At 41.1% G+C, this 21,757-nt stretch overlaps 1 protein-coding gene across 4 annotated transcripts in view; it reads right to left on the reverse strand.

Annotated features, from left to right (window-relative positions):
• LOC135443267 (zinc finger protein 853-like) overlaps window positions 1–21,757 on the reverse strand; it is a 35,265-nt gene that overhangs the window by 4,081 nt on the left and 9,427 nt on the right. Inside the window, exons 2-6 of one of the 4 annotated variants that reach the window (XM_064703478.1) lie at window positions 19,758–19,838; window positions 16,908–18,079; window positions 11,574–11,710; window positions 8,669–8,721; window positions 3,875–3,987 (exon numbers count right to left, since the gene is read on the reverse strand). In XM_064703478.1, the coding sequence (XP_064559548.1) occupies window positions 3,875–3,987; window positions 8,669–8,721; window positions 11,574–11,710; window positions 16,908–18,079; window positions 19,758–19,815 (1,533 nt within the window). In that variant the 5' untranslated portion in view covers window positions 19,816–19,838. Of the gene's footprint in view, window positions 1–3,874; window positions 3,988–8,563; window positions 8,722–11,573; window positions 11,711–16,907; window positions 18,080–19,757; window positions 19,839–21,757 lie in introns of all 4 variants that reach the window. The other 3 variants (XM_064703477.1, XM_064703476.1, XM_064703479.1) reach the window with 3 other exon arrangements.

Below are 21,757 nucleotides of genomic sequence, written 5' to 3' on the forward strand. Positions count from 1 at the left end.
AAAGCATGTGCTTTGAGAGGGCAATAGAAGTGACTTTCCTTAGACATCAAGTTGACTAAGGAAAGTCATTTCTATTGCCATATCAAAGCACATGCTTAGAAATCATATGACTGTCAAGACCAAAAATCAGCAGCTCCACAGAGTGATTTCTTTGCTCTTCTCCCCCTCAACAAGTTTGTGCACAGCAGCACTAGCTGCCCTGTACAGGTGTCACTGGGGATGGAAGAGAAACCAAACAATTCCATGGCTCCCAGGCCTTTAATTCAGACAGAAACAGGCTGCCAATTTATAAAAGGGGCTCCCACAAAGCATTTAGCCTATAGCAAACCACATATGCTAGGGGCACATATGGAGATGTAATGAAGGACAGATGAATCATTAAACAGAGAATAGTCTCCACCTCTCCTAACCTAATGAGTATGTGAGCTAACAAGGCTCCAAGGAGCTCCTTGCAGCACATTGCCTCAAAGAACTCTCAATCAGTTTTTTCAGACCTGCTCCCAAACACCAGGGGAAGAAAAAAAAAAAGAGCATTTTTTACAAGATTTCTTCCTCATAATGACAGACTTATTAGCAGGTGGATATGTACAGTTCACAGCATGGAGATTGTGGGAGGACAGCCAGAACAGCCAGTGTCACCTGGGTAGAAGCAGATACAAATAGCTTCATAACCAAATACATCAAACCATCAGGCACTGCTGCCTGAGGTGACTAAAACACTTGAAAGTTTAAATAAACCAACAGCACACTTTTTCTGTGCCCCAGAGACGCCCATGTGTCAGTCAGAGGCAGGCTGCTCAGGAGCCAGGAGCTGCTGTCACCCAAATGCCACAAGGTTCAAGTTCTGCTGAAATGCAGAGACACACAGTGCATGGGCTGTCTTCTCGGTAATCCAGGAGGATAATGGAAACCTGAGTAAGGTCACATCATTGAAGATAACTTATCAAGCAGCCAGAAGAGGGCAGGATTAGGACTGCCCTTCCATTAAAAAGCACCCAATATTTTAATACAAGTATGTGACTTGTTAATATTTGTTAAAGAACATACTCTCTCACAACCCAGGGTAGTCCACAGCTATTTCTACACCTGCACCAAGTGAATCTACTTAGAACAGCATAAAAGGGAACAAGCAAACATTTTCCACTTTAGCACAGAGGCACTTGATCCACCACTTTGCCCTGGCAGAGGTGAGAGCAGGCAGTGCCCAGCACTAAAGGCTAACAGCCCACACTGTGTTGCCTGCATGCTGGAGAAGGCTCTTACTACAAGTAATGAAGTGGATTCTCTTAAGAGGTGAACTGTTTCCTTTTGGCTCATTGGAAAGGTAGAGATCAAAACACCTGAAGAGCCCATATTTTTTATTTATGCCAGGGTCACACTGCCCATTTTGAACCTGATCTTCAAACAGCACATACTGCTCCTTCGGTAGCTATTCAGAATAAAAAGCACACAATCCAAGATCTCTCCAGCCTCTTGAGATATTTAGACACACAACTAAAGCCAAAGATGCACAGCTTCTCAAGGTGAAAGTGTACAGCTGTATCAGTTTTAAAGAGAACCAGCTGCTCTTTCCCCACAAATGAGAACAAGGTCTGCAGCTACATCACCAGTATCATCACATACCTCTCATTAACAAATGTGCTTGAGATATAAAATATAAACTGCCTTAGCAATTACCTCTTAGGCTTCATTTAAGAAGCACTTCAACTGTGTGAAATACTTAAACAGCACACTTTCTACGAGGAAACAGTTATTTATGGTATAAAGAAAGTAATTACAGCCAGTAGATGGCATCATAATAACTTAAGTGATATTTTGTCTTATTCATACTTTGGCATCTTCTAGTGTTTAGGAAGGCTGATTTCTCTTCTGCACTGTTTAGGAATGGGATAAAAGTAATCAGTTTCCTTCTTTTTATTTGTCCTGTATTTTGAAAGAAATGCAGTAAGTGGTCTTTGAGTTTATGTCTTATGTCTAGGGTTGAGCCTTACTAACCTCAGGGAGATTTGTACAGGGACTTACAGAGTTCATATGCCCCCAATAATCAACTCAATATATGGCCCTACTCCAGTTTCACAGCCCTAGTCTGTAAAATAATATCTTAGGAGCAATATTTTCATTGTGAAAACAAATTTGCACAGAAACAAGTAATGCTTTGTAAACAAGGGAAGAGCATTGAATATTGTCTAGCTGAAGTCCAGGAAATTTTTGATACTGTTTCCTGTGAGATCTCCATAGAGAAAGCTGATGAATTATTAGCTGGCTGAACAGTGAGGTGAATTGAAAATTGGCTGAACAGCCAGTTCCCTATGGCAGTGATTGGTGGCACAAAGTCTACTTGGAGGCTGGTAACTAGAGATGTACACAAGGGGCCAGTACTGGGTCCAGAACTGTTTAGCATCTTCATTAATCATCCAGATATTGGGGCAGAGTGCACCCTCAGCAACACCACTAATAACAAGCTGGGAGAAGTGCCTGATCACTGGAGGGTACTGCCAACCAGAGGTATCTCAGTGGCCTGGAGAAATGGACTGACAGGAACTTCATGAGGCTGAACAAAAGCACAAAGGTCAGCCACAGGGGAGAAATGAACCAGGCATGAGTACAGGCTGACAGCTGACTGTGAAGAAGTTTTGCAGAAAAAGGACCTAGAGGTTCTGGTGGACACCAGGCTGACCATGAGCCAGTGGTGTATCCTTGCAACAAAGGCAGCCAGTGGTGTCCTGGGCTGTGTTAGGAGGAATGTTGCCAGCATATTGACAGAGATAATTCCCCTCTGCTCAGCACTGGTGAGGCCACACCAGGAACACTGCATCCACTTCTGGGCATACCATTTGATATTCTAACATTCAAAGACCTATATACTTGCATATTTATATTTATATATATATGTACGCAATGAGACGGCATACATAAATCATGTTATGAGATATTAGGCTATATTTAGTGCTAGAGATCAAAAGAGGAGAGCATGCAGGAAATTACAATTCTACTTTTTAATTTTAAATTTCATAGTAAGAGGAAGTGTGAAAATACTCCAGACAAGAGTCAACAGTAATTCCTACATGCCTACTGTATGGTTTCTTTTGCATTAGACTTTGCAGATGCCTCTGCTCATGAAAATCCCTATAGGCAGTATAAAAGAAAGAGCCTCCGGCACAGAACTATCAGTCCTAGCCAACTTTGATTTTATCATGTATACAAAAGGCTAATATCAAGTCAATACAAAGTACTTGAACAAGGTCATTTTCTTCAGCTATTATAGCTTTTTTTGTTTTCCTTTCTGCATGTTCCTCTAGTGTTTCAGGTTTGCAATATATTGACCTCATAAATACAAGTATTATTCCTGGAAACAAGCAGGACAGTATTCCACTGGGAAATGAGCAATCTAATCAGAGCTGTTTTTTACTTTAATTGTTTGTGATAAATCCCATACAATGCTGCAGGAAAGGTTAGAAAAGCACATCACACACTTCTAGTATAAACCAAAGCACCAGCCTGACTTCCAACATGACATTAATCTTGTTCTGAGGTAAATATTAGTCAGAAGACAAATATTGCTCAGAAGCCATCCTGCCCTATGGAAACAGCTTGACATTGTTTTTGTGCAGATTTGACCAGCCACAATGGAAGGGAAGCAATCTGTACTCTACAAGAGTGCCTTACAGATTATTAACAACAGACCTCATTTCTTCCAGTCAGATATGAACAAACACATATGTTGAGCAGCCTATATACAAGCTTTGTTAAATAAGAGAAGTTATGTTGTTCTCCAGTTGCAATGATTATTGCTTAGATCCCAAGGATCTCATTGAAGGAAAAGTAATCACTAGAACTGATCCCAGGAAAAATATTCTTACACCCAGTTACTTACCCTTCTTCTAACCCTTGATGCTTTAGAGAGCTTCAGGAAAGTCAGATGTGGTTTGAAGTCCTTACTTCCTGAAATGTCGAGATTCATGTCAATAAAGCATTCTTCCACAGCTTCTGGGAAAAGAAAATATAAGAAAGGAATAAGTAATAGTGAGGCGGTAGAGAAAAATACTTACAGGGAGGTTAGACAAAAAGCCACTATCCCTGTCTTGAGCAAGACAGTTAAAACACACCCCAGGTAACCAGTTGCTGCACTACCACAGGCAACAGAAAAATTTGAGAAAAGTACTCAAAACCAAAGCTCTGCATAACATACAGCCATAAGCTGTAAACCTGAGACTGGATCCAAACTTCTGTGTTTGCAACACAATTCCTTCTGAATTCATAAATCCCCTACCAAATGGTGAGCTCAAGAAAGCATCTGTCCATGGCAGCCCTGCCAGGAGCAAGATGCAGCCACCACCAGTGGCCACAGCTGGGGTCTGTGGCACAACAGATTCTCCCCAGTTACTGCAAACAGCAACGCAAGAAGCAAAGAGCTTCCAGAAAAAAAAAAAAAAAAAAAAAAAAGAAAAAAAGGCTAGGTTCCCAAAACTACTAGAACACCACAGCACTTAAAGCCATTCAGGAGGGAACATGACACATAATACTCCTTCCCTAGATACAAAGTGTTTATGATGTCACTGGCTTAAAAACTTCAGTCACGTATTTATAAATCCATAACGTTTTACCCTTCATAGAAAAAAATACATGGAACTCCAGGATTTATATTCTTCCAGGCCTTTCAGCTAAGGATTTTAATGACAAGTCAAACCAAACTGTTTTTGGTTTTCATGGATTTTGGGGATGCAGAGTCTCAAGTATGGCAAGGTAAGGTTTACATGAGGCAGATCCCTACAAGCCTGGCAAAAACAGATGTTTTGCTCAATAGTTGAGCTTAACAAACAATGAGAAGTAATTCCAAAATTACAATTAAAGCCTTGGCTAAGGCTGGAGTACTTCTCCAGAAAAAATAAGATTTTTTTCTTATTGACAGAGATCTTTATACCTTGATGGTATAAAGCAGATAAAATAGTGGGGGATGGAATCAGCATTTTATGGAAACCTGCAGCATTTGTAGCTCTTCCAGTCAGATCCCCCCCGTCTTGACTTCCATTTCTGTTACTGCTTAATTGCTTAGGCACTGAAAGAAGGAGGTTCAATGTTGAAACTGTGTAAAAAATAGCATATTACATAGCAGATGAATGCCTTTTTTGAAGTCCCCCTGCTTCCATTTCATTTTTCCACCTATCAGGAAGTTTCACTACATGTGTCTTCACTAGTTTGTCATATGCATTTTTATCAAGGCCAGGTCTCTGGCTTGAAGTTCAGCTAATTAATAGTTTAAAATGTTTCTTCTCTGAGCATTTATGAGGGAACAGCAGCTGGGGCTGTCTGATCACTTTGCCAAGGCAACTGCTTTTTATATTTTCCATCTGGAAAACACAAGAAATAGGATCCAGTTGTCCAAAAAAGCATCTAATGTCCTTTTAGGTGCCCTACAGGATGTCCACCTGGTCTCCAGCTGCTGCTGCAGAAGGTACAGCCTGGCTGTAGGTCTGCTGTGAGTGCTGCAAATACCTTAGGGCACCTGAAAATGGTCCTAGGTGATTATGGTTAGGTATCAAACAACCTAAAGTGCCCCTGGTACTTTGTCAAAAAGAACACATTGACATGAAGAATTTCTGTATATTAAGTCTCTCTGTTCCTATGTCAGTTGGTCAAAGCACAGCAAGCCCCAGAGAAAAAACACACCAGAAGAATGTCTAAGCTCCTTCTAGAGCAAAAAGCCTTTCCCCATGCATCATCCAGCATGCAACCTCCCCTAGCTGCATAAAAATGAACCAGGTAGATATTAACCTAAGAACAAAAGTCTGAAAATTTCATCTCCCCTTGGTTACCACCCAGCCTCCAGAACAGCTGGAAGGGGTTCTTAATAGAAGGTGAAGGTCTTACTTCCATGAGCAGATTTTCATCAGAAAAGCAGATGATGGAAGAAAGGTCAAGGCTAGAAATCATCTTTAAAAAGCAGGCATGGTGACAAGGCTCCTGGATAGTGTGCCCTGTCCATGCCAGGCTGGCACTCAATTTTCCAGTCACTGTCTTCTCTAGCACTATGAAAAATATCCTACAAAAGTCCCAAGACATCCTAAGCAGTATCTCTTCTTCAAAGTGGTTGACGCCACTAGCAGCAAGACAAACCCAGGAGCACTCAGAATTTACCAATTAATTGCAGTTAATTGACCTAGAGATAGGTTAACTCTCCACTTTGAGACAGAAGTCCGCAGTACCAAAAGCAGATGGAGTGCCAGTCACCTGTCCAATGTCAGGAACACTTCAGAGGCTAAAAGATTTCATTAGAGCAGGCAGAACTCTCAAACTTGCTGACAAACCATCAATAAGGGCATGATGAGGCAGAGACAGCTGACACAAGTGTCTTGACCTTTGCCAGCCAAATCATTGGCCCATCATGCTGCTCAAAAAACCAGCATTTAAAATTCACACCTCTCATGACAACAAAAATATTGACTAAAAGGTAAGGAAAAAAATTCCTATTCATTGTATAACAATTAATTCAATTGCTTTGCTGAGAGGAGGGGAGACAAAACCCCATCTCTTTGCAGATGTCATTGAAAGGATAGACTTTGATACATATTTGCATAATTCCCAGACTCATTAAGTTCTTGAAATGGTCAGAAGTTATGCAGAATAGAACAACACTGGAAGCTACAACTCTCTGAATAGCAAAATCATTGTTAACAGAGTTAACAGCTTGAAAACTGGCAGCTTGTCTCCCAGTCAAGGAATTATTTCAGGCAATCAGTGAACAATCATATTGCATTAAAAACACAAGTACTGGCAGAATATTCCCAGGGCTTGCAATCAAATTTTTTCTCCTCTATCTAATTAAGGGGTTCAGATCAGAAGCAAGATATTAGATCTCCTATACCCTGAAGATGCAGGTTATCCAGGCAGAGAGGATGAAGGATCTCCACCCACTATTGCAATGGCTTTTAGAGCTAATGCAGGTCTAAGATGATATTTAAAGAGCATGATAGCATACATTCTGCAGAACCAAATTAAACACTTCTGATGGTGATAAAATAGCATGATAAAGATGGACCTCATATGGTATGACTCATTGGGAACAAAATTCTCAGTTAAGCAAGACAACGGGTCCAGGGAAAACCAGTCACTTACGGATGAGGAGTGAGGTATTCATTTCTGTATCTTTCAGGAGTGAGCAAAGAGCCAAGGCAGTGCTGTCAAAACAGTCATATCAGTCATCAAAAGAATCAATCAGCCCCTTATTTCTATGGCACTGAATTGTATATATATATTGTAGACAGGCATGTACCAAATATGATCTTACAGGAAATTGCATCATCTGCCTTCTTTGTTAACTTCCAGTCAAGATTATTTCCAGTTAAAGCCTTGAGAAGCAGCAGTTTGTGCATGGGCAAGTTTATTGAGGTTGTAATCGTAATAATAAGGGACAACACCAGAAAAGCAAAGCTGCTTTGAGTCAAAATCAGCTTTGGGATGGATGGAAGAATAAGAGAAGTGAAGGCCAGAGTCAAGCATAAGGTAATGGATAGTCAAGTGGCTAATTTTATATAGCTGAGGCAAAGAAGCTGTTCATGAAAGACATTTGTCTAATTATATCACTGACTACTTAAGAGGTAAAATAAACAGGAGGATAAGAACTATAATACCAAAGCTGAGAACTGGAGGAGGTCAGAAACAGCATCAACAAAAGGAAAAACAGACTGCTCCAAGAATCATTCTTTGAAGTTTACAGCGTCTTTGTATTGCATGACTCTTTGAGAAACATTAGTTGAACTATGCTTCCTTTTTGCTTAGTATGAAAATAGCAAGGAAAAATAATGTATATTGATTATTTCTGTTCTGTTGCAATGGAAGCCCAGGACACAGATTAGGTTCTGCATTGCAGGCTAAAGAAGGTCCTAAAAGCAGAACTGGATAGGGAGAAAGAAGAGAGTATCAAGCCCTTCTGAAACTTTACTCAGATGCAGGTAAGCAGATCAAAAATCTGGAACATCTCATAAACCCTTCAGTGCTTTGGGAAATTAGAGCAGAGAACAAGCTATTCTTACACTTCTGTTTCATCTTCTACAGTGGAAGCAAAAGACTGATTGCTGGTGCTATACACACATATGCAGACAAATACTGATTTTTGTCACCTCCCACCCCAGAGGTACTTATGATTTCATGCATATTCCAGTTTAAAGGAAGTTCTTGTATAATCAGCTGGGGCCAACACTTAAGCTTTCATATTATTGAATGAGCAGAGCCTCAGCTAGAGGTGTCACTTTGAACACCGTGCACACCTCAGGCCTGTGAGATTCCAGCTGCGGAGCAGGTTAACCTAGCCTTGCTGTGTGATCTTCACATGAATGTCTGTGCATCTCACTTGTTCCATACTAGAACAGATAGCCTTATCTTAGACCTATCGTTCTGCAGGAACCCAGTTCTTGGCTTCATATTTAACAAGTAAGAAAGAGAGGAGATGAGAGGAAAGGCAGCACATCACAGCCATGCACAACAGCTTGGGCCAGTGCTGACAGGAGCTGATGGACTCTACAAACTGGTTTATTACAAGTGCTGGAGAATGAGGTTTTGTATTTACCTGCAATTCTGCTAAGCATTTTCTGGTCTTCCTCCAACATTTTCACATATAGCACTTGGTTATTAAACTCTCCAATCCCATGGAATGTCAAATTAAGGTCTTTACCCTGCAAGATGTCTTCCACTTTCGCCTTGCTTTGCTTCAGTGCCAGAACAGCCCTTAAAAGTAATCAATATATAAATGCTGAAAGTTATTAGGTTTTTTTACATACAGAAATATTGTTTTATTTTTATAGCTAGCCAATATACCTGATTCTGACCACTCTGCAGCACTATTCAATGTATCACAGGCACACTGTACTTCATTGCTAATTATTTCGTAACAGTTAAAAGATTTCAAATAAATTACATCTTTCACTTCAACCTTAGCTTATGTATTAGAAGTTTTGTTAGTGGGGTGAACATTCAAAATATTAACATTCCAGAAAAACTATGAATATATGCTACTGAAGAGTCAAAAAGGATAAAATGGAACTTGTAATTGTGGTATGTAGTTTAAAATTTTATCACTGTCATTTTCAACTGGTTGACTAATTTCATTCATAAACTAAAACAAATTCACTCTCCCACCTGAAGTACAATTAAAATTTTTCTCCATTATACCCTCCTATTCCAGTCTAGGTAAAAAGCATCGGATTGATGGTTATGTTCTCAGCTCTGCATCCCATGTTAATAAAGTTTAAATATGCACCTTGCTGTGAACAGAAGTCTCAAAAAAAAGTGAATTATCCAAAGGCATTAATGCTGCAAATTAAAACATCTTTCTTAAAGACACAGAAAAAGTATAACAATTAAATTCCTAAATGTAGACACCAAGAATTCCAACAACTTAACACCTGCTGAAGTTTTACAAGTGCCCTTCTTTGCCCTGGTGGCTTAGGGAGGGGAATCCTGTCAGTTTTCAAACGGAGTTTGACCAGAAGACTTCTACTAAGGCTTCATACTTCTGACAAACTGCAGAATGACTAAGGGTGGCAGGATACCATCCCATAGGTTTCTGGGCCTCCTGCAGCCACATTTACTTTATCATTACACCTAAAACCAGTTTTGACTGCATTCATTCCACTCCTTAAAAATCTTGGACCTATGTAGCATACGAATAGAAACCAGGCAGTAAAACCCACACAGTACAAACTAATGCCCTTTGGAAGCCTCTTTAATGCATACAGAGGCAACTCCAGCCAACGTTATGAACAGCCCTCACCACTACATGGCTAATCTAGTCCTTCATTTAAGTTCATAATGTCTAAGCAAAATTTAAATACTACTAACACAGCTTCTCCCATCAAATGGTTTCTGTTCCAAGGGACCTTAAATATCATCTACTTCCAACCTTCCTGCCATGGGTAGGAACACCTCACAGCACACCAGGTTACCCAAAGCCTCATTCAGACTGCTTGAATATTCCACAACTTCTCTCTGTTCAGGGCCTCACTGTAGTAAAGAATTTCCTATCAGTATCTAATCTAAACCTGCCTTTTTCCAGCTTGAAGCCATTACCCCTTGTCCTATGTCAATGTAAAAAGTATTGCTCCATCTCCTGCCCTTAGATTTGAAGATGCCTCCCTCCCGCTGTGAGGGGCTGGGCCAGCTGTATCAGCACCAATTTAAAATGTGAGAAGCAGTTAAGCTCAAGTCTTTCATATGACAGCACAGAGCAGTGGCCACTGAACTACAGCCTCATTTAGAGGAGCTATGGAGGCAGGTAAAAGATACAGGATGAAAAACATTTGGCAAGGCAGGTCTGCTTTTCATTAGGTATGTCCATTATTTTTACATTACAGACACACATCCACTCTTAAGTTCATTAACACTACTTAGCTCCACTCACCTCCCTAACCAATTGATTCCCATTTTGATTGCTGCTCTCAACTAGCTTCCTATCCTCTTGGACATCAGCCTGCCCAGTCAGCAGCACTGGCACAGGGTTTTATTACTGAATTACTGTACACTGTGTTCTGCATGTCTCCTTAGCCCATATAACTCTGCTAATTTTTTCCTTCAGACCCTAAAAAAAAAGTCTCCAGAATGAAAAAACAAAGCAGGTAACTTTAAAATAAGGCACATACAAACCTGTCATATGCATCTTAATCATGCTTAACTGGTGCTGCCTGTATGGGCAGGAGAGGTTCTTTTCTAGTCATATTGGGTTTTTTGACACCTTTCCAGCTAGGCATTCTGCTTTACACCCCAGCAGATCCTGTGTGACACTCATATGGTGTTGAGGCCTGTTTTTCATTCCCGTGCTGATAGGTGCCAGGGCCCCTGGAGAAAGGGCTGTTCTCACCAGGTTCCCACCTCTACCACATGATGCCTTCCCAGGCACATAAGGGCCTTTCCTTTCTGCCTCCTTATGTCAAGGAGTTCAGGTTTCCCAGTGTGGTACAGTAAGATAAGGCTTAGGGAAAAAACTGCAACAGACTGGCATTATTTTCTGGACCTTTCTTTCAATTCTAGCCTTCCTGACCACAGGGTAAGGTTTCCTCAGTCATCTGTCAATAGCTCCATCTTAATTCACAGGGCCCCAGTGACAGCTCACTGCTCGAATTCACCAAGAGAGTAGCTTGGGAAGGAACTAGGCAGATTTTTTTTTTGTTGATGTTTTCTTCTTAATGCAATGTATCTTCACAGCTAACATTTTCCAGCTGATAAAAGTATGGCTGAGTTGAAAAGCTATGGTTTCTCAAAAGACAGCAGCTCAGGGAAGCTTACATCTGTTGAGCTAATTTGTGGTAGTAACACAGTAAGAAAGCAGTAATACTATTTACAGCCACACTCCTTTTTCTCTTCACCCCGTGGCAGATAAGAAAATTTCAATCTCTGATGCAGCACAACTAGCTTTTGTAAAGATCTTTCCCCACAGGTACTGAAAGCAAGCCAGAAACTGATAAAAAAAGTTTAAGAGGAATTGTGTGTAGGCTCTAATAAAACATAATGATTCACAATAGCAGCAGTTAGGTTACCACATTTACAGAAAAATTAGCTGCTCTTGAATTTGGCAGGATTCTTACTTTTTCACTTCTTCTTCTGTTCCCAGATGAGCTACTATTATAGTAAGGTGCATAGTTTGAACAGGGAGAAGAGCTCTTGACAGGTCAGGCTCTTTAGAAAATATGAGTTCTTGAACATCTTCAATTCTGTCCAAAATCTGCAGTGGAGTAAACAGGAGAAAGAAATAAATTTTCATTTGAAATGCCTACACATTACTGGAGAAATTCAGAACACCAAAGCTTTATACAACCAGAAATGCAACTCAGTGTTTAAGCCAGGAACCCACAAAGCCACCTTCCTCTCCTCCCAACCCCAGATTTATCATGCAGCAACTTTCAGTTTCATACTTGATTTTTCAGAAATTGATTTATCGGTTTTCCTTTTTAAAAGCCTACAGGCTAAATTCATAGCTCTCCTGTGAACCAGAAGCCCTAGATCTTAAAGTAGGTGTGAATCTGACCCTAAGTATGTTAGATAAAACTCACAGCACTGTGTAAATATTAATGGGATCTTCATGCAGTTGTCAGTTGTTAATAGACTGTGGAAATTAAATGGCATTTCCATAATTAATCTTATGCCATTTCTGATTACAAGTTTGATCACAGATTAAACTGATATCTCTTTCCAAAAGAAAAACGTAACAGCAAACAAAGTAAGAAAAGACTGGGTAAACCTGCTGTTTTCTGAGCCAGTGTTTCTCAGAACTGTGGCCAATATCTGGCTCTTGTGGATCTATCTGTGCCTTTACACAATTGACTCCAAAGATTTTTCTTTTTTCAATATGTGCTGTTAAGGTTTATAAGCCAGCCATGGGAACAGGCAGGAGAGAGAATAATTAATTCATGCAGGTACTAAGTATCTGGTGAAATCCCAAGTTACAAAGAAATCATTTATAGATTTTTCAGATTATTTCAGTGAGAAAACTCTGCCTTACATGCCTAGGTGCTCACACATGTTAGAGCTGCCCTTTATCCTTACACAGATCGAAAGAGCTAGGTCAATATGCTTTTGTTTTGCAATCTTTCTCCATAAAGCCTAGCAGCCATTGTGCAGCCCAGTAAATAGTCCCACAACCTGCACATCAGAGGAGATTAGCATAAAAAGTTCCCAATAAACATGAAGATAAAAGCCACACACAATCAAAATAACCATTTGAAGATACAAATTCCCTGAATTCACCGACCCTTAAGGTGCATTTTTCACTGACTGTACATTAAGTTAATTCCTACTGCAACTGAAGCACAATTTATTGCAGCCTGCTATTTACAGCATATGTTTAGATTGTGAAAACATTGAGCAGGAATCAAGCCATCAAGCTGTCTGACCACACAAACTACAACCTTTGCCTCAACAGACTAGGCTAAGTATTAACAGTAATTCTACAAAAGAGCCTCCTGTTGTTCTCCCTTCCCCAGTCTTTCCAAGAACATACTTCAAAAGCAAAGAAGATCCTTTTGCATTTCAGTTTGAGGCTCAGGCATCTGGGAAGCTGAATTTGAGTGAAATTCTCTCACACAGATATTTAACTATTACAGAGCAGTGTTAATGTCTTTTCTTCTCTTATCTTCACATATGATTCTTCACAACTTCCTGCTCCTACTCCTATAGAACAGTCTACCCTATCACTACACTTTTTTATTTTTTGGTGCATCAATCTTTAGCACTTTTCTATAAATGCTGTATAACTGTTGGGATAGCTGGGGGGTTTTTGGGAAGTGCAGAGCAGGAAGGAAGCACTTAAAATGGAGTACTGAAAGCCTGAGACAGTAACATTCTTAGATTCAATCCAGTACAAGCCTGGTGTCCAGCCTCCCGGAGCCCTGCTCAGACACAAAGGAAAAAGAGCAGTGCATCCACCAGGACTGGAACAAGGCTTTCCCTTTCTACTCTTGAAAAGGAGAAATATGTTGACAGCCCTAAGTCCTGCCACTTGTAGAGCTCTCTTAAATAATTAAGGCAAAATAATTATTTCCAAACACTAACATCTTTAAAACCCTTCTGTAATAGGCAAGGTCTACAGAGCAGCAGACAACGAAATTCTATGGTCAGTGAGGTCAGGAACCTCTGCTTTAGAGGTAAGAGCATCTAAAATTTTCAAAACACTATTACATGTGCACGTACATATGTTGTGTATATACACACACATTTGGCCAGCAGGTCGAGGGAGGTGATGCCACCCCTCCACTCCATTTGGTGAGACCCCACCTGTGGTGCTGCATCGAGATCTGGGGGCCCCAGCACAGAAAAGGCTTGTTGGGATGAGTCCAGAGGAGTTACACCAAGATTACTAGATGTATAGAGCACCTCACCTCTGAGGAAAGGCTGAGACAATTCTGTTTGTTTCTGTTCTGTTCCTCCTGGAAAAGGAAGTGCTTTAGAGTAACCTAATTGCTGCCTTTCAGGAGCTGAAGCAAGACCAAAAGACAGATAGAGAGGGACTTCTTACAAAAGCATGGAGTGACAGGACAAGGAAAAAGGAGATTCAAACTGGAAGAGAGCAGGTTTAGATGAGCTATTCGGAAAGAAATATTGATTGTGAGGGTGGTAAGGTACTGGAACAGGTTGCCCAGAGGTTGTAGATACCCCATTCCTGGAAATTCTCACAGACAGGTTGAATGGAGCTCTGAGCAACTTGGTCTAGTCAAAGGTGTCTTTGCCTATGGCAGGGGGGTTGAAACTAGATGACCTTTAAGTTCCCTTCCAACTCAAACCATTCTATAATTTCTTTACCCACACTATATACATATGTCAACTTTACAGTGCTGCACTCTTCAGTGCTTCTTTCAAGGCCTCACACAGGACAGAGTCAGATCACTGACACCCTTAAGGGTAGCACTTCAGAGGAACACAAACTAGGAATATCTTGGGCAGAGCCTCCAAACAGGGATGCCAGAGCTGCCAGATTACCAGAGCTCATGTGAATGCAGGGAAACGTGTAAGAGCAGAATTTGAAAAAAGAAAAGGAAAAAAAAAGGAAAAAGAGAGAAAAGATAAGGAAAAAAGAAGTGAAAGACATTCATTGGGCTCCACAGGACATGGTCCCAGGCCATGTATTAAGACACTCAAATCTCATTAAAATAGCAGAATAAGTTAAGCATTCATGACCCTTCAAGCTGTTCCATGATCTCATTCCTCAGATGGCAGGAAAGTTTCCAGTTTCTAGCTTAGATTTATTCTTTGCCCACTTCATACCCATTTGTTCATCTGCCAGCATTGTCTTCAGCTTACACAGTCATTTTCCCTTCCTGGCATTTATCTTCCTGATGTGCTCTGCACTTTTGTTCACCTCTCAAAAGCCAGTCATATGTAGGAATCACAAAAGTTATATGAGGCCATCCTCCAGATAACCTTCAAAGATCATTTTCTGCCCAAGACAAAGCCAGAGCAAATAATTGCCTACCAAGAGGAAGGCACCTTTGACGCCTCCCTCTAACACATGCATAAGTGTTTTTACACTTAACTTAGGGAAAAACAAAAACTCAGAAACCTGCCAAAGCAAGCTACTGTGCTGCAACTGCTTGTCACACTGGAGAAAAAAAAGGAACAATTCTGTGCAACAGATACATCATTCTTACTTAATTATTGCCTTTCAGCAGCATAAATAGTCATGCCAGATACTGCATGAAAGCTTAAGCTAGGGGAAAAAAAAGGAACTAAGTTATATACTGCAACAAAAAATCTCTATTTTGTTCATTGGGAAACACACCACAAACTAGTAGTGGACGCTGATAGTAGAATGGTCTATTTTCACTCTGTAAAAGACAAAACCTGAATATTAACTTGTCTGAACATTTTTATAGGAAAAGATGCCAAGATACATATATATAATAAAAATATTAATAATTTACAGATTTTATATCCTGTTTCTCCATTCTGCCAACGCTAGCTGAGCACAGAATTTTCTGATTCAAATTAAGATTTTTCCCCTGCCTGTCTCCCTCAGGTGGAATAGTCTGCTCATTGTCTTGGCATTTCAAGGCTTCTCTTTCTCTTCATAAAATATTTGAGTGCACAGTCATCTGCTGCCACTACATAAAGGCCATGGGGCACGTCCCACCTCACAATGCTGCTGTTCCACAATGCTGGAACATAATCCCATCCAAGCTCCCTTGGGATAACAGCAGATATGGGGACAAAGTGAGAGCTGTCTCTGCTTTTGCTTACCTTGAGCAGCTGCAAAAAAACCCCATTGTCATCTGCAGGTAACAGTGGTCTGTGAAAGGCTAAAGGTTAAAAAAAATCTGTCCATAAAGGCTTTGCAGTGCTCCTTTGGAAACGAGACATTCCATAGTCTTTTTTCACAAAGCTTGGAATGAGCCTTAAAATTCATAGAAGCAGAATGGGAATAAGTAGTTCAAGGTGAGCCAGTATCTTCCCACTTTCTTTACAAGTACAAAGAGTTGTGCAGAAGTTATCCAAGATTCATTTGAAGTCCCTAACTAGTAAATAAATTGTGAAATCTCTCTCTAGCTATTGTATCATTTTTGGAATTTACTTCCATGGATCATAAGACAGGACTTGTAGCAGCCAAGCCCAGCAGGACTGTATGACTTATTTCAGAAGCAGCATTTACTGTGGTAACTGGAACACTTTAGGTCTCCCACAAAGCCTCTAGAAGAGAATATGTCTGTTTGTATTTCCACTATTTGCTGCGCTTTGATTTAACATTATGGAGGTGAAATGATCTCTTGCTTTTTCTAACACTACTTAAACATGGGAGTCACAGAATACAGCACACCTTGAAGTATGAGCATAGAGACTGCATTCATGGATTCTTGAAATTAACCATCTATCTAGGATCTCAGGGCAAGTTTATTGGATAAAAGATGGAGAAGAAAAAACAGATCAATTCTCTATAATCCTCTGCAGAAGAGAAGGAAATTCTCATTCTCCACTGTGAACTTTGGTGGAAAAGACTATGTACAAACAAATCAATATCCTTGCACTAAATACAGCCCTAAGAAAATGTAAGATGGGACAACACATGATGATGAAAGCCAGGTCTTTTCTTTGAAAAAAGATTACAGAATAGAAAATACTAGTGATGAGAGACACCACCTCAGACCCTATAGAAAGGGCAGTGACAATCATGGAAGTGATATTTATTTTTTTTTCTTTCCTAGCACTAAATGAAACATGGATGTGTATAAACACAGCTCTACCTACAAAAACAAAGCACAGTACATAGGGGCTGCTATGAGGAAGTTAACTCCATCCCAGACCCAACAAACCACTTGTGGTAAGCAGGCAGAATTTGATCACTCTTGGCTTGTTAAGCACCCTTGCGATTAAGACAGGAAATTAAGCCTAAGTTGAAAGTTAAGTTTTTTAATAAAACAGCTAATTTAAAGTACCTGATCATCTGTTATTGGAATAGCAACAAAATAATTTGGAGACTTTCTTGGACGTTTCTTGGACTGTTCTCGTGCTAGGTCTTCCTTCTGGTCTTCTACAATCCCCCTGGGCCCTTCTTGGATATTACCTTGCTCCTGTCTCATCACAGTATGTCTTTGGTCTTCCTTTTGCAGAGGCTGGTCTGCTTTTAGCTGTTCCTGCTCTTGGCTCTGGTCCTGCAGCTGTTCCTCTGTCACCATCCCATTCAGGTCTGCTTTGTCTCCAGCCTGCATGTCATGCACCTTCACCACTTTTGCTCTTTCCTCTTGGCACTGGTCCTGCTGGGGTTTTTCCACTTCTCCTTGATCCTGTTTTTGGCTCAGAACCCCCTGTGGCACCAGCTCCACCACAGCAAGCTCTCTCTCACCTTCAGATCTTGTCATCATCCCTCCCTGATTTTTTGGGAGGGTCCTCTGTTCTCCATTATCTAACACTTCCTCACGCTGGTTCTGGAGGGAAGTTACCTCTTCTGGGTCACAGCCCAACTGCAGCTGCACAGTGACCTTGATGCCAGCAGTGCCTTGTCCCCACTCCTGGGGCTGTAGCTGTACAGTTACTTGTGGGAGAGATGGCCCTGGGCCCTGCTGCTGGAACTGCACCTGCACAGTCACTGATGGGGCTTCCCATCCTGGGCTTGGCCTCTGAGGCTGCACCTGCACTGTCACCTCCGGGCAGTCCCACCCCTGGCTCATGTTGTGGGGCTGCACCTTGACAGTCACTTTTGGGAGCTCCCAGCCTGACTCTGTTGGTTGTGGTCCCATGTTTGGGGCCGTGCCTCCTTGCCCTGGCTGCCTCTGTGGGCGCACATGGATATCATTCCCTCCCTGAGGCTCTTGAGCAGAGGGCGGTAGCTGTGCTGCTGAGGAATGGTCTTCTTGCTCCTGCTGTACTGGTGAGATTTGCTGAGTTCCTTCTGGGCTTTCATCCACCTGAACAGGTTCCTGAACCATCTCTTGAGGCTGAGCTCCCTCTGGACTTCCATCTACCTGAACCATCTCTTGAACCCAGCTCCTGCATAGTTCCCGTTTTATCACCTTCATCCTATAACGCCAAAGATTTCTTCTCCTAGGCTGGGGGTTCTCCAAGATTCTGCTCCTCTTTCTTTGGGGTTTGAAGTACTTTTTTAAAGGAACTGGGGGAAAAGAAAAGAAAAAAGCCTAACAGTTATTTTTTTAAAAGTATTTCTCGCAATAGTTCAGTCTGGGTTCAGTTCTGCAATTGGACTCACTATGGGGGAGCTTTAACCCGGTCAAACAGCCCAGTCTAAAAACCTCTGAAGAGCCTGACAGAAGATTGAACCACTGCTTCTAGTCACTGTACTGTGGTCTTGACTTCTGCTCCTGCCCTGATTAGGTCTCCCATGCTTTAAAGCATGAGTACACCATTTCACAGCATGCAGCGCCACAGAGACAGAGGCCTTATCAAAGGACTGCAGGTGTGTTGCCTAGAGGTGGTTACTCACAGAGACTGAGAATAGCCTGAGCCAGACTCAGAAGCTGAATTCATACAGAAACAAGATTGCCTGTGAAGCTCTGGTCTCCTCTAACTGCAGCATGTTGCCATCTAATCAGACCTGCACACACGACTTTTTTCTTTCCTGTGGATACATTACAGTTTTTTTCTACAGCAAACTGCTGCCACATCCTCATTTGTCTTAATGCCTCCCATTCACCCTGTGTCATTCCCTTTTCCTCTTCTGTGAAGCTGCAAAGGGAGATGCTTTTCCCACCCATACTGTTAAGATAAAAGTAATGAAGGCACTGAAAGAGCAAAAGATTTTTTTTTCTCCTCAATTCAGAGGTTAATTCCACAGAAGCCCAAAAAAACAAGATTATTTCTTAATTGGGCAATGCAGCTCAATTGCACTCAACAGAAACAGCACTTGTTAAAGAAGATGTCTAAGCAAATAAATTCTACAGACCAAACAGGATTTGTCTGTATGAGAAAAATATTTCACACTGCAGGTTATGACTGGGCTTGACTAAGTCCTTCCAAGTCATGGCAACACTGAGGGTTTTTTCCCCCTGAAGCTATAAGAGGTAGGCAGACATTTTTTATAAATCTGCTCTCCAAGACAACCAAAATGTTTGTTCAAATTTCACAGGAAAACTCGATCCCTTTCCACCTCCACAAAACCCACAACCATGAAAACAGTCAAAACTAAATAGAAAAAGTGTAAAAAAATTGACACACAACCTACATGCTTTAATGTTGGGCAATCCAAGACAGAGGTAGTAGTTATCTCCTTATTAAAAAAACAAAAAACAATCCCCCCCCAAAAACCCCTTATTTTTGTAGTGGGCTAAAGATGAAAAGCTTAAGAAACTCATATTGAATTCATATGAAGGCTATTATACGGTCTTTCCAGAATTCAGATGTTGGCGCTTTATTCCATAGAATGGACTAATTTTTAAAAGGATATTTGAATGTTTGTATATATTTCACATGTAATTTCACTCATCAGATAGCTACATTACTTATATTCTACTATGCTTTAAGAATTTTTCTGACTGTATATCAAATCTGAAGACTTAAAGAAACTACTAAAGATTTTTAAGATGTGAGAGGCCAAGTGCTAATGAAAGTAGACCAATCTTATTTCTCTGGAGGCAAAGCACAGTGGGCATAAACTAGCTGTAAAATCAGCTGTTACCCATGATATTTGGGCTTGGACTCCAAAAGAAGATTTTTGTCCTCTGGGAAGAGTGTTTAATCAGGGTTCTGAAGAATCCCTGATCAGCTCAATGATTCTTAATAAAGACACAATCTAACATAGTACTGATTTCATCCTGAAACAGCACAAAACTTACTTTCAAACATCTCACTGACATCAGTTTTGACAAAAACAAGCTCTGCCTTTGTTTTCATGTCTTCAATGTCCAAGTGAGGAACTAGAAGAAAAGAACAACATTGAAGTCTCCCAGAGAAGCCCTTTCACCCATGTAACTGCTGTAAAACACTTGTTCATTTTTTAGGTACTTAAAATGGCACAGCAGCTCCTGAGACACCATTAAACTCCTCTGCCTTCTTCACAGTCATGGTACTTGAGAAAGAAAGCCTTTTTTCTCCTCTCTCAGAAGCCATTATGTAAATTAAGTCTCAAACCAGTGCAAGCATTGGTAAGTACCTGTAAGAATAGTTCAGTCAGCTTCAGAGAACACAGCATCTAAATTCTCTGTAAACAAGTATTTAGATGCATGTAGGTGAGTCAAAGTTTAATGCACCTACAGTGACAGGATTTATGCCACTGAAACATCATAAACCCCAATGAAATCTTTGTTTTACTAGCAGTGTGCAGCTGAGGCATAACAGAAGTTAAAGAAACCCCCTCTCTTGCACTCAGCCTAAGCTTCTCCATGAAAAATCATTAAAACAGGTAAAAACTTGTAACAAGCTGCCCTGGTGGTGGACATTTGTCGTTGGCTTTGTTAGGCTTCCTCCCCTTAAGTAACATTTAAAACCATATTGTCTCTCTCCCATTTGTGCCTGCACAGTAAGCTTCAGTAGGGATTTCACAGACTGTCATCAACTTACCGAAGACAATACAACAGCTCAGGTTGAATATAGAAGAATCACACAGAAAGAAGCCTCAGTGTTTTTTACAAGTGTCTTTTACAAGACAAGGGCTATTTTTATGCATCAATATTACACAGTTCTTTCCCTATACTATTTTGCTCTTAAGCCTGTACTGCTTCATATGCGTACATCTCCCGCAAAACTTTCATTAGATAATGCCACCACCTAAAAAGAACTAGAGCTGCAGCTGTTACCCAGCCACCCCTATAGCTTTGCAAGTCCTTACAACCATTTTGTGGCTACCAGCAAGTTGAGAATTAAGGGCTCAGCGTTGACTTCGTACAACCTAAACTCAGAGGTTAATGAGGTGGCAACATCTTGGTCCTTCAAACACTTCGGCACCTGTGTAAAATAAAAAGTTGCTGGAGATCCTGAGTGGTAGAAGCATCCCAGAGAGCCCCAGGCTTCTGCCAAGTCCCCCTTCTATCTGTTATTCTGAGCCCTGACAAGCCATTTAGGCCAGGTGACAACACCAAATACTTGTCCAGCCACAGCAAGGTCCAGTGCAAGCTGGGCAGCCAAGAGCTGCAGACTGCAGTCCATACAAATAGGAAAGGTTCCTGCCCCTGTAGCACAGAAGTATGCCCTTAGGAGGTCCTGAAAATGGTAGGAAGACCACCCACCTGCATCCAGAACATTTAAACCATGAAGAAAGCTCTTTCTTCAAATAAATAGTTTGTTCCATTTCCAGCCTTTTGACAGACAGAGCTCCTGCAGACCCTTGTATCTCAGCCAGCAGCTCTGAAACAACAAACACACAAGCTCCAAAGGGAAGCTTCCCCCACCCTCAGTCCCATGCCAAAGGCTGGGGACAGATAGTAACTGTGCCTAACCCTTGATTAAAAGGGTGCAGGAATACCCAGAAGGAAAGCTGACCTGTCCCATGAAGATGCAGGCAGCATTTGCCCAAAGACCTGTCTTTGCTGCTTCAGAACTCAGCCTGATACTTCCCACCTCCTCAACCTCAGAAATATCGAATGCCCAATGTGGACAAAAATAGAAAATTCAACTCTGCTGCTCTGCATTTTAATTGTACTGCAAAGCAATCCCATAGCAAAGGCTATGGAATGTCTCATTTCCAAAGCAATATGCCAGTATTAGGCGTCCATACCATAGAGACGCTCTGGAAGCCAGGCAATGTTCGCTTCTACCTGGAAATAGATTTCGTGCTCCATAGAAGTGCTGGAAAATTGCTGACTGGCTAACACTGCCTCAGTGTCTCTGAAGGATGATT

The sequence above is a fragment of the Zonotrichia leucophrys genome, chromosome 2, assembly GCF_028769735.1.
Source record: "Zonotrichia leucophrys gambelii isolate GWCS_2022_RI chromosome 2, RI_Zleu_2.0, whole genome shotgun sequence".
NCBI classification, from domain to species: domain Eukaryota; kingdom Metazoa; phylum Chordata; class Aves; order Passeriformes; family Passerellidae; genus Zonotrichia; species Zonotrichia leucophrys.